General features: G+C 37.4%; 1 protein-coding gene across 2 annotated transcripts; it reads right to left on the reverse strand.

Moving 5' to 3' along the window:
* Positions 1–247: 247 nt before the first annotated feature.
* On the reverse strand, positions 248–13,088 carry lsr (lipolysis stimulated lipoprotein receptor). Of its 2 annotated transcripts, XM_083548259.1 has the most exons (11): positions 12,654–13,088; positions 10,218–10,544; positions 9,876–9,995; positions 9,517–9,573; positions 8,177–8,323; positions 7,838–8,032; positions 2,812–2,868; positions 2,275–2,403; positions 1,759–2,026; positions 1,199–1,652; positions 248–1,008 (listed from the first exon to the last, which is right to left on the reverse strand). In XM_083548259.1, the coding sequence occupies exons 1-11, from the start codon at positions 12,694–12,696 to the stop codon at positions 973–975; spliced, it is 1,833 nt and encodes a 610-aa protein (XP_083404385.1). In that variant the 5' UTR covers positions 12,697–13,088; the 3' UTR covers positions 248–972. The 2 variants fall into 2 exon arrangements, with proteins under 2 accessions (XP_083404385.1, XP_083404386.1); XM_083548260.1 differs by lacking the exon at positions 9,517–9,573.
* Between the last annotated feature and the right edge of the window lie 1,857 nt (positions 13,089–14,945).

Raw genomic sequence — 14,945 nt, forward strand, 5'->3', positions numbered from 1 at the left:
TAAAATATTTTTTATTTATCAATTATTCAATAGTTAAGGGCTGGGACACCTTTACGCAAAACCAGAAATACAAACCTAACATCAACATGGAAAGCTTTGATACATCTGTGATAATGAAAGTGACTGGGGGCAAAGAGCTCTATAAACTGTAGGTCCAATGACATTCAACTACAAAACTCAACACACAGGTTTTAAAGGAAAATTACCCCCACCTAGTGGCAGCAAAAGAAAATACATAGCAAGCCTGTTTTGTTTACTATAAACAATATGAAATGTATTTTATATAGAAAGAATTTATTATAAAGTGATTTATATAGCATTAGCAAATGAATCACATGATCACAGTTCCATAACATTACTAAAAATGTATGAAAGTAATTTACATGTCTGGTTTAAAAAAAAAAAAAAAAAAAAAAAAAAAAAAGTTAAAAAAGAATTTCGAAAACTTACGTACAACATTGTGAAAAGAGGTCATTTCTTTTCTAAACCATAAAACTTGCAATACAGAGAAGTTATTTCTGTCATACTGAAACTAAATCTGAACAGTGGGAAAATCTTTACAGTAAATACAAAGATCTGTGAAATTGTTTTCATTATAATTTGTACACATTTACAGTTCAGTTGCTAAGCCATAAAATGCAAAGCTTGTTAAGTGCATAGTTACCGCCTAGTCTTAGTGTTACGGGATATTTTATGTATAATATAAAAAATGGAAAAACAGTTATTTAAAAATGCACTATTAATTATAAAACATGAACAGCGACTTCAGCTATAAATCCATCACATAAAAACTTGTAAAACTATTGAAATAGTAACATTGCATTAAGTCTTAAGACTTTGTCTCAATTAAAATTGCATTCACACACACACCTCCCCATTTAGTACCACCACATTAAACATTCAGCAACTGACACTGAAAAACACAAACTTATAAAACAATGTACACACCAACGTTGACTGCAATCACTTGTTTCACACCACCAGACTCTCACGACTCACGGCTCCGTTCTATGGAAACGGGACAATTTCACAAAAATTCAAAAACCTGCTCTATCAGATCATGAAAAGATGATGCCTTGGAATTATATATTTTTTATTTTTCAACATGGTGATATATAATACTATAACATTTATCAATACTAGTGTACAATGTCTGACATACACTCAGCTACAAAAATAACACGTCTGAAATCCTTACCTTGCGGAGATTGCTTTTCTTGGACGATGCTAAGCTGTCTGTATCCTCTGTGTAGGAGGGTGGAGGTGGGAAGCTGGTGTTGGCATGCCGATGGTCGGGATTGCCTGCAGGCCTGCTGAGAGGGAGTGGTGGTGGCCCCCCACGTCCTCCCCTGGAGCGATCTGAGCGCTCGCCGTCACTGTCTAGGTGCTCACGGCTCCGGGCCCGCTGCTGCTCACCCATCTTCTTCCTCTCCATTGCCTCCCGCAGGAAACTGTCATCATATGCATCCTGGCCTCTGCCACCCCGAGCACGTTCCAGATCCATTAAATCATCACGGCTACGACTGCGGCGGCCCTGTAAGCCGACTCCCCGAGGATCATTGCGGAAGCGACTGTCAGGCGAATAGTCACGACGACGGTCATCTGCGACACGGTCATATCCACGTGCGCTGCTGCTCCATTCATCGTCAGAACTGCAGAGAGATTAAATTAATTTTAATTTGACAATCAAATCAAATGATCAAACCCCACAAATGTGTGATTATATTTATTCAGATTAGTTATAAGCCATAAGCTCACCCTCTTCTGCCTCCTCTAGAGGGATAATCGCGGTCTCTGTCATTTCGGACAATATCGTCAAGATTGTCCATGGAACGAGCACGGCCACGACTAGGACCACCTCCGCCCCCTCTTCTGGGCTCATCTCTCCGCATGTTCTGAGATACGCTGCTGATGGTGCTCATGTTTTCATCATCAAACACCGTGTTTAGCTGAGGAGGCCTAGATCGTCCACGATTACGAGGGTCTCCACCATCATGCAGGGAACTGATCTCACTCATACCATCATCTGGGTGCAAAAAAAAAAGAGGTGTAGGAGGAGGGAATGTATGAGGCAATAAGTTTTGGTTGAAGGAAAGAGGAATGAGAAATTGTGTGAGAATGCAAGTGTTTGTAATAGGAAAGGGTATGTGGAAATAAGAAAATTAAGATTTGGATTAATTAGATACAAAGGGACACTAGTCAAAAATCTCTGTTTTCCCCAGATCACTTAAATCAATTAAGTTCAATAATAGATCAATAGCCACGGGAACTCACTGTGACCGTATTTGCCTGCGACACCTCCAGGCTGACTGGGGTCTATATTGGCCAGTTCTCGTTCCATATAGTACAGCAAACGAGTAGGATTCCCATCCTGATTAGCCTGGATGCGGTATCCACTGCGGGCTAAAATGCAACCAAATATCAAATAAATATAAACAGAATAAAAGAATTCTCCGAAACAGTCAATGGTTAATGAGGAGAAAGATCTTTTTTTGCCATACACAATCGCTTGGGGTTGATAAATTCAATAAGATTTAGATTTTTAGCTTTTATTTCCTGATATCTACATCTAAATGTGTTGAACTTCTCAAAACATGGCAGCCATAAAGTGAACAGCACTTAATATTTGGTTATGTATCCCTGGCTTCCATTAAGGGCACCAAGTCTGTGACGAAAATATAAGTTTCATATTCATTTTCTGATCCCGAACCCAAATGTCTTTAGTGACGTGCAAATTAGGGAAAATAAAAATCTTTAAAAATATATCAGAAAAGGTCATATAGCTATGAAAGTAGTAGCTTCTTAACTTACTCTGGCCTGCTCCGCCATCATGGTCATGTAGCAATGGTACCTGTGATCCATGACCAACTACAATAGAAAGCACAATGCAGGAATGAGGAATCAAAATCAAATTTGTTTATTTTAGAGCAGAGATGCCTGAAAAAAGTTGGTCCGTAGTGACCTTTGACTTGGCCTGCCGTGCCATATATGAAAAAAATAATAACGAGGAACAAAAATGCTAATTTTTTTAATGTTTTTCCAAAGAAGGACCAGCTTTGTCTCTCATTGGAGTCCACTAAATAGCTGTTTATACATACAGTGCCTTGCGAAAGTATTCGGCCCCTTGAACTCTGCGACCTTTCGCCACATTTCAGGCTTCAAACATAAAGATATAAAACTGTAATTTTTTGTGAAGAATCAACAAGTGGGACACAATCATGAAGTGGAACGAAATTTATTGGATATTTCAAACTTTTTTAACTAATAAAAAACTGAAAAATTGGGCGTGCAAATTATTCAGCCCCCTTAAGTTAATACTTTGTAGCGCCACCTTTTGCTGCGATTACAGCTGTAAGTCGCTTGGGGTATGTCTCTATCAGTTTTGCACATCGAGAGACTGAAATTTTTTCCCATTCCTCCTTGCAAAACAGCTCGAACTCAGTGAGGTTGGATGGAGAGCATTTGTGAACAGCAGTTTTCAGTTCTTTCCACAGATTCTCGATTGGATTCAGGTCTGGACTTTGACTTGGCCATTCTAACACCTGGATATGTTTATTTGTGAACCATTCCATTGTAGATTTTGCTTTATGTTTTGGATCATTGTCTTGTTGGAAGACAAATCTCCGTCCCAGTCTCAGGTCTTTTGCAGACTCCATCAGGTTTTCTTTCAGAATGGTCCTGTATTTGGCTCCATCCATCTTCCCATCAATTTTAACCATCTTCCCTGTCCCTGCTGAAGAAAAGCAGGCCCAAACCATGATGCTGCCACCACCATGTTTGACAGTGGGGATGGTGTGTTCAGGGTGATAAGCTGTGTTGCTTTTACGCCAAACATAACGTTTTTCATTGTTGCCAAAAAGTTAGATTTTGGTTTCATCTGACCAGAGCACCTTCTTCCACATGTTTGGTGTGTCTCCCAGGTGGCTTGTGGCAAACTTTAAACGACACTTTTTATTTATATTTTTAAGTAATGGCTTTCTTCTTGCCACTCTTCCATAAAGGCCAGAATTTTGCAGTATACGACTGATTGTTGTCCTATGGACAGAGTCTCCCACCTCAGCTGTAGATCTCTGCAGTTCATCCAGAGTGATCATGGGCCTCTTGGCTGCATCTCTGATCAGTCTTCTCCTTGTAGGAGCTGAAAGTTTAGAGGGATGGCCAGGTCTTGGTAGATTTGCAGTGGTCTGATACTCCTTCCATTTCAATATTATCGCTTGCACACTGCTCCTTGGGATGTTTAAAGCTTGGGAAATCGTTTTGTATCCAAATCCGGCTTTAAACTTCTCCACAACAGTATCTCGGACCTGCTTGGTGTGTTCCTTGTTCTTCATGATGCTCTCTGCGCTTTAAACAGACCTCTGAGACTATCACAGTGCAGGTGCATTTATACAGAGACTTGATTACACACAGGTGGATTCTATTTATCATCATTAGTCATTTAGGTCAACATTGGATCATTCAGAGATCCTCACTGAACTTTTGGACAAAGTTTGCTGCACTGAAAGTAAAGAGGCTGAATAATTTTGCACGCCCAATCTTTCAGTTTTTTATTTGTTAAAAAAGTTTGAAATATCCAATAAATTTCGTTCCACTTCATGATTATATTATTTTATATTATATTATATATATACACACACACACACACATATATATATATATATACACACACACACACACACATATATATATACACACACACACACACACACATATATATACACACACACACACACACACACATATATATACACACACACACACACACACACACACATATACACACACACACACATATATACACACACACACACACACACATATATACACACACACACACACACACATATATACACACACACACACACACACACATACACACACACACACACACATACACACATACACACACATACACACACACACACACACATATACACACACACACACACACATATACACACACACACACACACATATACACACACACACACACACACACACACACACACACACACACACACACACACACATATATACAGTGAGGAAAATAAATATTTGAACACCCTGCTATTTTGCAAGTTCTCCCACTTAGAAATCATGGAGGGGTCTGAAATTGTAGGTGCATGTCCACTGTGAGAGACATCTCACAGTCTAAATCTAATCTAAAAAAAAAAATAATAATCCAGAAATCACAATGTATGATTTTTTAACTATTATTTGTATGATACAGCTGGAAATGAGTATTTGAACACCTGAGAAAGTCAAAGTTAATATTTGGTACAGTAGCCTTTGTCTGCAATTACAGAGGTCAAACGTTTCCTGTAGTTTTTCACCAGGTTTGCACACACTGCAGGAGGAATTCTGGCCCACTCCTCCACACAGATCTTCTCTAGATCAGTCAGGTTTCTGGCCTGTCGCTGAGAAACACAGAGTTTGAGCTCACTCCAAAGATTCTCTATTCGGTTTAGGTCTGGAGACCGGCTAGGCCACGCCAGAACCTTAATATGCTTCTTACAGAGCCACTCCTTGGTTATCCTGGCTGTGTGCTTCGGGTCATTGTCATGTTGGAAGACCCAGCCTCGACCCATCTTCAATGCTCTAACTGAGGGAAGGAGGTTGTTCCCCCAAAATCTCGCAATACATGGCCCCGGTCATCCTCTCCTTAATACAGTGCAGTCACCCTGTCCCATGTGCAGAAAAACACCCCCAAAGCATGATGCTACCACCCCCATGCTTCACAGTAGGGATGGTACTCATCATTCTTCTTCCTCCAAACACGTTTAGAGGAAACATGACCCAAAAGTTCTATTTTGGTCTCATCTGACCACATGACTTTTTCCCATGACTACTCTGGATCATCCAAATGGTCATTGGCAAAATTAAGACGTGCCTGGACATGTGCTGGTTTAAGCAGGGGAACCTTCCGTGCCATGCATGATTTCAAACCATGACGTCTTAGTGCATTACCAACAGTAACCTTGGAAACGGTGGTCCCAGCTCTTTTCAGGTCATTGACCAGCTCCTCCCGTGTAGTTCTGGGCTGATTTCTCGAGTTTCTTAGGATCATTAAGACCCCACGAGGTGAGATCTTGCATGGAGCCCCAGTCCGAGGAAGATTGACAGTCATGTTTAGCTTCTTCCATTTTCTAATGATTGCTCCAACAGTGGACCTTTTTTCACCAAGCTGCTTGGCAATTTCCCCGTAGCCCTTTCCAGCCTTGTGGAGGTGTACAATTTTGTCTCTAGTGTCTTTGGACAGCTCTTTGTCTTGGCCATGTGAGTAGTTGGATTCTTACTGATTGTATGGGGTGGACAGGTGTCTTTATGCAGCTAATGACCTCAAACAGGTGCATCTAATTTAGGATAATAATTGTAGTGGAGGTGGACATTTTAAAGGCAGACTAACAGGTCTCTGAGGGTCAGAATTCGAGCTGATCGACAGGTGTTCAAATACTAATTTACAGCTGTATCATACAAATAAATAGTTTAAAAATCATACATTGTGATTTCTGGATTTATTTATTTTTTTTTATTATGTCTCTCACAGTGGACATGCACCTACGATGACAATTTCAGACCCCTCCATGATTTCTAAGTGGGAAAACTTGCAAAAAAGCAAGGTGTTCAAATACTTATTTTCCTCACTGTATAGTATAATTATATATATATATATATATATATATACATACATACAGTACAGACCAAAAGTTTGGACACACCTTCTCATACAAAGAGTTTTCTTTATTTTCATGACTATGAAAATTGTAGAGTCACACTGAAGGCATCAAGGGCTATTTGACCAAGAAGGAGAGTGATGGGGTGCTGCGCCAGATGACCTGGCCTCCACAGTCACCGGACCTGAACCCAATTCGAGATGGTTTAGGGGTGAGCTGGACCGCAGAGTGAAGGCAAAAGGGCCAACAAGTGCCAAGCATCTTTTGGGGAACTCCTTTAAGACTGTTGGAAGACCATTTCAGGTGACTACCTCTTGAAGCTCATCAAGAGAATGCCAAGAGTGTGCAAAGCAGTAATCAAAGCAAAAGGTGGCTACTTTGAAGAACCTAGAATATGACATTTTTGTTGTTTCACACTTTTTTATGTATATAATTCCATATATAATTCCACATGTGTTAATTCATAGTTTTGATGCCTTCAGTGTGAATCTACAATTTTCATAGTCATGAAAATAAAGAAAACTCTTTGAATGAGAAGGTGTCCAAACTTTTGGTCTGTACTGTGTGTGTGTGTAATATATATATATATATATACACATACATACATACACAACAAAACTGCATTAGTTAAGCAGATTAATGAAGGACGAAGTAATGTTTTCTGGGGGTTTTTTTATTTATTAAATTGAAATGAAAAGAACCATGTCAAATTTCATTTTAATTAAATGTTTGGTATAATGCAAATATATTTGCATAATGCAACATTTATTTCTGGCTCACAGCCCTCAATCATCTTAGATTTCTGTTCCTTCATAGTAAAACGTTTGGGCCCCTCTGTTTTAAAGGATTATTTACACATTTATTACTGATCATACAGCCAAACATGTTTTCAGTTCGGCTTAATATTAAACATTGCCACAGAAAAATATATATATATAATTTGCTTTTAAACAGCTACTATTTTATATAATCATGCATATAAATGTACCCCACATATACAATAGAGTGATTAATGTATTTATACTATGCATTATTGCATTTGAGTAAAAAAAAAAAAAAAAGCCATTTTATTAGTCATTTTCTCCATGTATACTAATAATAATTTACCCTAAAAAAATTTATGATAATAATCCTGTGCATAGAAGATTTAAGGAGTCACACACCTGAGCTAGCTGTGTCATACTCTCTCCCATAGCCATTAGAGGGGGGAACACCGACACCCTGAGGCATGGGGAGCATTGGGATTGGTGGTGATGGCCCTCCAACATACACTGGCTGTCCATACCCACTAGGAGCATACATAGCGGCTGCATACTGGCTATGAAATCCAGCCTTCACAGCTTTACCTGCTTCATACACTGTAATTGAAGAAACAAAGTTAGTGTGCTTATTAATACATTGCCTACATTACCATAACACACATCTAAAGATTCTAGCCAAAGTTAAAGACAACAACAAAAAAAATTTTAGGAACATGTAAATTTAGGTATAATTGTACTTACATGCTCTTGGGCAGCAGCAGCGTTCTGGGCAACATGGGCAGCTCACATAACAGCAACATGTGTGAGGGCAACACTGACACCAACAGATCCCAATGAAGAGAAGCAACAACAAGAAGCCAAGCACCACCAACACTACCAACAACCAATCTGAAAAAGAGACCAGAATTAAACATTTAAATGGTGAACAAACTGAACTCAACTATTAAATAAGACTCAGCAAACATAGGGATTGATTGAAAGGTTCTCTTTTGAACCATTAAAAAAAATACCATAATAGACAACGAAAAAAAAAAAAAAAAAAAACTTTTTAAAGTGTTATATTAAATAATATTACACTTAATTATATTTGGCGCTCAATGTTCTCAGTTTTTTGTTTGTTTGTTTGTTTATTGAGCTTTAACACAATGTTAGCATCAGGGCTAACATGGCAGCATGTTAGCATATACATAGCAGACACAATCATCAAATCCATTATATTTAAATTACCATATAAAACATTTCAGCTTTACGGGAGACGAAAAAAAACCCATTCAGTTGACACATTCCGAAAGATCCCTTGCAAACACGTTTCTAAATTAAATCGTTTCTTATCGTAAAAGTTACAGTCCAACAAGATGTGGTGTTCTCAGTTTCTTTTTTTTTTTTTTTTATAGAATGAATCCCAAATACACATGGCTAAAGAATTTCAATATTTTATCCTGGCAACATCAAATTATAGATAAATCACCCTTAGGAAAAATAAAACTTATGACATGTGCACCCCAAATATGCATACTTTGAGTAAGAACATCTTGGGGAAAGTTGGTGACATTTTTTTTCTTAAGGAAAGAAATGTCTGTACATATTTTTCCATTGCAGTGAACAGGGAACACCAAAATGCAGTGCTAGAGATCATCCGATTTATACAAAAAAAAAAAAAAGAAAAGAAAGGGAAGTGAAACCAGCTTGACAGGTCTTTCTCTCACCAGTGGTTATACCACCAAAATCATAACAACCATTTAAATCACACGCAACAAGCACAAATGTCACAAATGACAGACTCATGCCTGAACATATTTTACATTACTACCTCAATCCCTGCCGTGGTGCACCTTTTACTGTAGGCTGAGCTGATTCCTGGAGTTTAAGAGCATAAACCTGGATTCATACAGACCAACTGCACCTATTGATACTTTCACCATCAACTAAGCAGATATTTGTATCCAATTTGCAGACTCTTCAGTAATTCAATGACCTTCAAATCAATATCCGAAAACAAAGTATCTTCCCTGGTGAAGGAATCAAAATTGCAGAACACAAAGGGGGGGTTTTCTAGGACTAAAGAGGTGCACTTAGTGTACCTTCCATGATCAGTAAGTCAATGCCAGGCAGCAGGTCTGTAGTATTTGACTTTCTCTCTGTGAAAGAAGGAGGACAAAGCCATGATTGAAAAAGGTTTTGCTGCAACTATCCAAGCAGCAAAGTTCCCTGCTCTTAAAATGCTCTACTCTCTAACTCAACCATGCGGCAACACAATGCTGGACAGTACAAAAAGCACCACAATAATAAAAGACTTGGCGACTTCACCTCCTTTACAAACATGCCACCACTCGTTAAGGGAAACTAAAACTAATTTACAGGTGTCAGAAACTTTACAGTCTAAAGTTTGCGTTTGTGTGCAGATATTAAATACACATCAAAAAAAATCAATGCTTCTTACCCAGAACAATGAGTTCGGTGTAGTCCTCGCCATTTCCTGAGAGATCCTGGGAAGAAGCAACACTGCACACATACACACCACTATCACCCCATGCAGTCTGAGCAAAATTGAGGTCAGCATCTGAAAGAAAAAAAGTGCTATGGTATCAGTGAAACTGCATTATAATGCAAAATATTAAATATGAAAATATGAGATTTATTACTAGACATCCATATATAGTATATAATTGTGCCACCTGACAGCGACTTCCAAAACCTGCACATTTAAAAACTAGTGTTTTACCATTACAGTGACAATGAGTAGTATCCTCTGAAGTCGCATATCACAATGATTCTCTCTTACTGTTAATAATGCTGATCTTGCGGCCCTGGTATTCAGTTCCCAGTGTGACTGAGGTCTGCTTAGAAGCCACAATGCGTATAGTTCTTGAACTGTCTGAACATTCGATGTTGGGGTTGTAGTTGGGGTTGGCCTGGGCGATAGCATTATCCGCACTGCCCGGGTTCAGGGCAGCTTGGATCGGATCTCTGCAGAAAGACTTATACTTCCAGGTGATAAGAGGGGGCACTGTTGCTGTAGTAGTGTAATCACACCTCAGCGTGACCGGCTGGAAGAGAATGACCACATAGCGCTTCACCGGGCAGTTAACATTGACTCCTGAGGTAAAACCTGCATTTAAAAAAAAAGGATAGTCAGTGGAACCCCAGATTGTAAAGCAAATCCAGCAGTATTACCATAATTGTGTCAGAAATCTTCTTGTACTGTTACACTAATTATTATGGTCTTAATGTAGCAATCTTTGGATGTTTGAAGGCTTAACCTTTTCTCATTTATACTGCACAATTTCAAGAAGTAAAAAAAGTGTGGCTGCTGCAATCATAAAACAAACACTCAGGTGTGATATGCCCTCATAGGAACCTTCAAGAAGATTTTTAAAAAGATATATAATATAAAATAACCAATTCAGGAAGTTTTCAGTGAGCCAAATGTATTTATTTTAGTTTTGATTAATATAACTGGATATACCAATGGTACATCCTTTTCCTCCAAGTATTCCTCCATATTTATAAAGATATATTAAGGTGATATCTGATAAATGTCACTAAAAGAAAAGATTCTCATAAGCCTGCTTATCATAAACACTCAAATCAAGCTTTATGTGAATATACACATCTTGATTGTGTGATACATGATTGCATACGTTTCAAGTTTTATTTGTAATATGTACAGATGTCAGTGACAGATTGCACAATGAAATTCTTAAGAGAGGCTCCAGGCAAACTACAGCAATATTACATTTTAAACATTACACAGGATTTAAAAAAATAAATAAAAAATAAAATAAAAAAAAAAGATAGAGGAAAAAGGAGAGGAAAGTAATAGAGACATAAGAAAGTTATACATTTTTTACGTGTGTGTGTGTGTGTGTGTGTGTGTAAGTATGTATAATATACAGTGTACATATATACACACATATATATATATATATATATATAATGTACACTGTATATTAAATGAATTATATGAGCATTTACATATGATATAATAGCAAGAGGTTGTTGAGTGTCACATTCCATATTTATATTTAACACACTAAGAAATCTGATTAATTTACCCATTTTATTCACAATTATTTAATAGCACTTCCTAGCTTCTTAAAATCTGATTAATAAAAAATGCAAATTTGTAACATATTTGGATCTTCTGAGAAAACAAACTAACCTTTGTCAAGTAGCGCGTAATTACCAAATACAAAGTAAAGTAAAGATCAGGTGCTGCACTATAGCCCATAGACACACACATCTGTATGTCCAATAGAACAAAGCAGCTTTTCTTCTAAGGCATGATCATTACTGAAAGAATACAGATCAGCACGTGGTGTTTTTTACTAAATTTACTCTATTTTATCATTGCCGAATGACGTCTTGGGGAGAGCATTAAAGTCTTGCAAAAGTATGCCACAAAAGCAAACAAACAAAAAGACTGTAGTAACTGAAACTGGCAGAGCTGTGACTCACATACTTTAGACAGAAACCACTGAATGGGTCATGCAGAAACCCACTCACACAGAGTCTACTTTTAGGGACCGGAATAATGATTTTTTTGTCCGCATGCAATAAATATTATGCAATTTTTGGTCACTGTTTCAGTCGTTGTAACTTTCAAGGTAAAAAAAAAAAAAAAAAAAAGAAGTCTTATTTGAGCAGGTTGAGTTTAAGTTGTTTGTTGTTGATCTGATTATTCTGTGATGTGAGGAAGTTATGAAACAATAATGTAGGGCCTGGTATTAAAAACACGATACAGACCATATGGTCCAACATAGCAAATATAAAAAACTTATAGCAAATCAAAAAGGGGTCAGTCATAATAAAGAATATGAATAAAATGATCATGTAGATACCTGCTTACACACACACACACACACACACACACACACACACACACAGTGTGTTTATGTGAGGTGTGTGTATACATTGTGTGCTTATGTGTTGTGTGTGTTCGTGTATACATTGTGTGCTTATGTGTTGTGTGTTTGTCTATACATTGTGTGTGTGTGTGTGTGTGTGTGTGTGTGTGTGTTAGTACTGCACTGAAAAAACTGAAAGCTTGTCTTAGGCCCAGAAATTCATTGCATACCATAGTCTGTCAAAATATCCACAATTCAGTTAAAATGCTAACGATATATATATATAAAAAAATAAGGAATGTGAAAAGAACAAAAGAAAAGTATAACAAGAGAGAAAAAGACATGTAGCTGAATATGGTGAATATCCGTACCTGTTACCACGAAGATGATAAGGATCACAAATAACAAGCGCATTTTTTGGCACACGCTCTTCTACAGCAGGCAAATTAAAAAAAAAAAACCAAAACTGACTTAAAATCACTTAAAACACTCGTTCTTAAGAAACTCGACAAAACATCTGTAAGCACGTTTCTCGGCTGTCTTGTCTGCACTTATTTTCCCTCACACAGGTAAATCCTCCATTTTGTCCGCGCCGTGTCGTGTAGGTGTGAGACCACAACCTGAAACTGAACAGGTGAGGGAGGAAGGACGATTCCACCAAGCCGCCTTTACCGAAACTTACAGGGATTCCCTGAAAACATGTCCTATATATGTCAGAGGTTGTGGAATGGGACGCGTTATTATTACATGTCGTTTTCCAGACTAAGTATAAGAGTTTGCTCCTCCTTTTATTTCGGCGTAAACTTTGTACAAAGTTCGATTTATAGTTTAGTGGCTACGCCCGGTATTCCTCAAACCAGTGAACATGGTTTGGTCCTGGTACACAACCGATAAGGGTAATCATTAGTGAAACAAAGTGCAGCAAAACCGATAAAGCCTAGTTTCAAGCTCCCACAATACCACCTGACCTTTAGAGCAACAGTGGTTTATTTTAATATCAAATGCTTTTAGAATGTTAACTTGGAAATTTTAAACAAACAAACAAACAAAAATAAATAAATATTGGTACTTGCTAGCAGGTTCTTCTGTTTTGTTTACTATGGCAGATAATAAAAAACTAAAGCAAAAAAAATATATATAGTTAGGCAGGCTTTTTTGTCTCATTACTGCAATTACACATGCTCTTTTGCTCTTTCACTCTCTCTGAACTATGAATGTGACAACTGTGGTATAGGGGGAATACAACATTTTCTTCCACTAAATTATTAGAGAAATAGCATTAGGAAAATCAACAAACTTATCCACACGGCCAGTTCACTATCAGGGCTCTTGGAGTTGGTAGTAGAGAGAAGGATTCTTCACAAACCCACATCCCCTTCCTCCACAAACTCCTGGCTAAACCACAAAGCACTTTCAGCAGGAGAATTCATTACAGGAAATCTTTTTTTCCCCCTGCTGACTGCAATTAGACTTTACGATAACACTGCTCTGTATAAATAGGAACATATACATTCTGTTCTGTATTTATTAACCATAATGTTAAGCTACTAAAATACCAGCAATGCACACTAATCTACAGTCTCTTTGGTTGTAGACCTGAAGGCAATGATATGATCATTCACTTTCATTCTCTCTTTTTATTGTTATTTCAACTAGGGTTATGTAAAACTTTATGTACTTAGGTTCCAACCAGTATATATAATCATGTACATAGAAAGAGTATATTATTATTTTGCGAAGTTTTTAACTCGTTAGTGTGCCTTAATTTGCCTTTCTCAGTTCTTTAAAAAAAAATTCTCAATATTCTTCTACACCTTGTTGCTTGTGCATTGTTGTATGTCTGTGAACTGGATGCAGTACCATCTATCTATCTATCTATCTATCTATCTATCTATCTATCTATCTGTCTGTCTGTCTGTCTGTCTGTCTGTCTGTCTGTCTGTCTGTCTGTCTGTCTGTCTGTCATCATCATCATCATCATCATCATCATCATCATCATCATCATCATCTATCTATCTATCTATCTATCTATCTATCTATCTATCTATCTATCTATCTATCTATCTATCTATCTATCTATCTATCTATCTATCTATCTATCTATCTATCTATCTATCTATCTATCTATCCCTAAATTTATCTATGCTTCACTCATTCCTTACTTCTGTCTAAATATTATGAAATAGATTTCTTGATATAAATATATAAATATATATGCTGTTTTCAAAACTGTTCAACATTATTGTTTTTATTCAAACAGAAACAATAATAATAAGACATTTGAAACATGATGTGAAACATGTATTAAAGTAGTGTTAGCAACATTATCAGCAACATGGCAAATCATACTTTTAATACTGTTGCATTGAAAATATGAAAGCTCATCTGATGAAGATAGAAAAGCACAAATTTTTATGTTGCCGATGTCGACAGTGGCAAGAAAAAACTTCCTGTGATGGAATGAGGAAGAAAGCTTGAGATGACTCAAGAGACACATCTGGGTGACACAAAATGTCAGTTCAGTGTAGTTCTATCTTTCCTGAGATCATCAGCTGGCCCCTGATGTTCACTACTGAACATCTGAATAATAAACCTGATCATCAGCAAAAATAATCTAATATAAAAATTATGGCCTGCTGTATAACGCCACCATCTCCTGCTAA

The sequence above is a fragment of the Silurus aristotelis genome, assembly GCF_946808225.1.
Source record: "Silurus aristotelis genome assembly, chromosome: 8".
Lineage (NCBI taxonomy): Eukaryota > Metazoa > Chordata > Actinopteri > Siluriformes > Siluridae > Silurus > Silurus aristotelis.

Bases quoted from the DNA above. Each gene is read 5' to 3' on its own strand.
- lsr (XM_083548259.1), bottom strand. From the start codon at position 12,696: ATGCGCTTGTTATTTGTGATCCTTATCATCTTCGTGGTAACAG. The intron at 9,574-9,875 runs GTAAGAAGCATT...CTTCTTTCACAG, and splicing joins CACCGAACTCATTGTTCTGG to AGAGAAAGTCAAATACTACA. The intron at 1,009-1,198 runs GTAAGGATTTCA...CCGTTTCCATAG, and splicing joins AGAAAAGCAATCTCCGCAAG to AACGGAGCCGTGAGTCGTGA.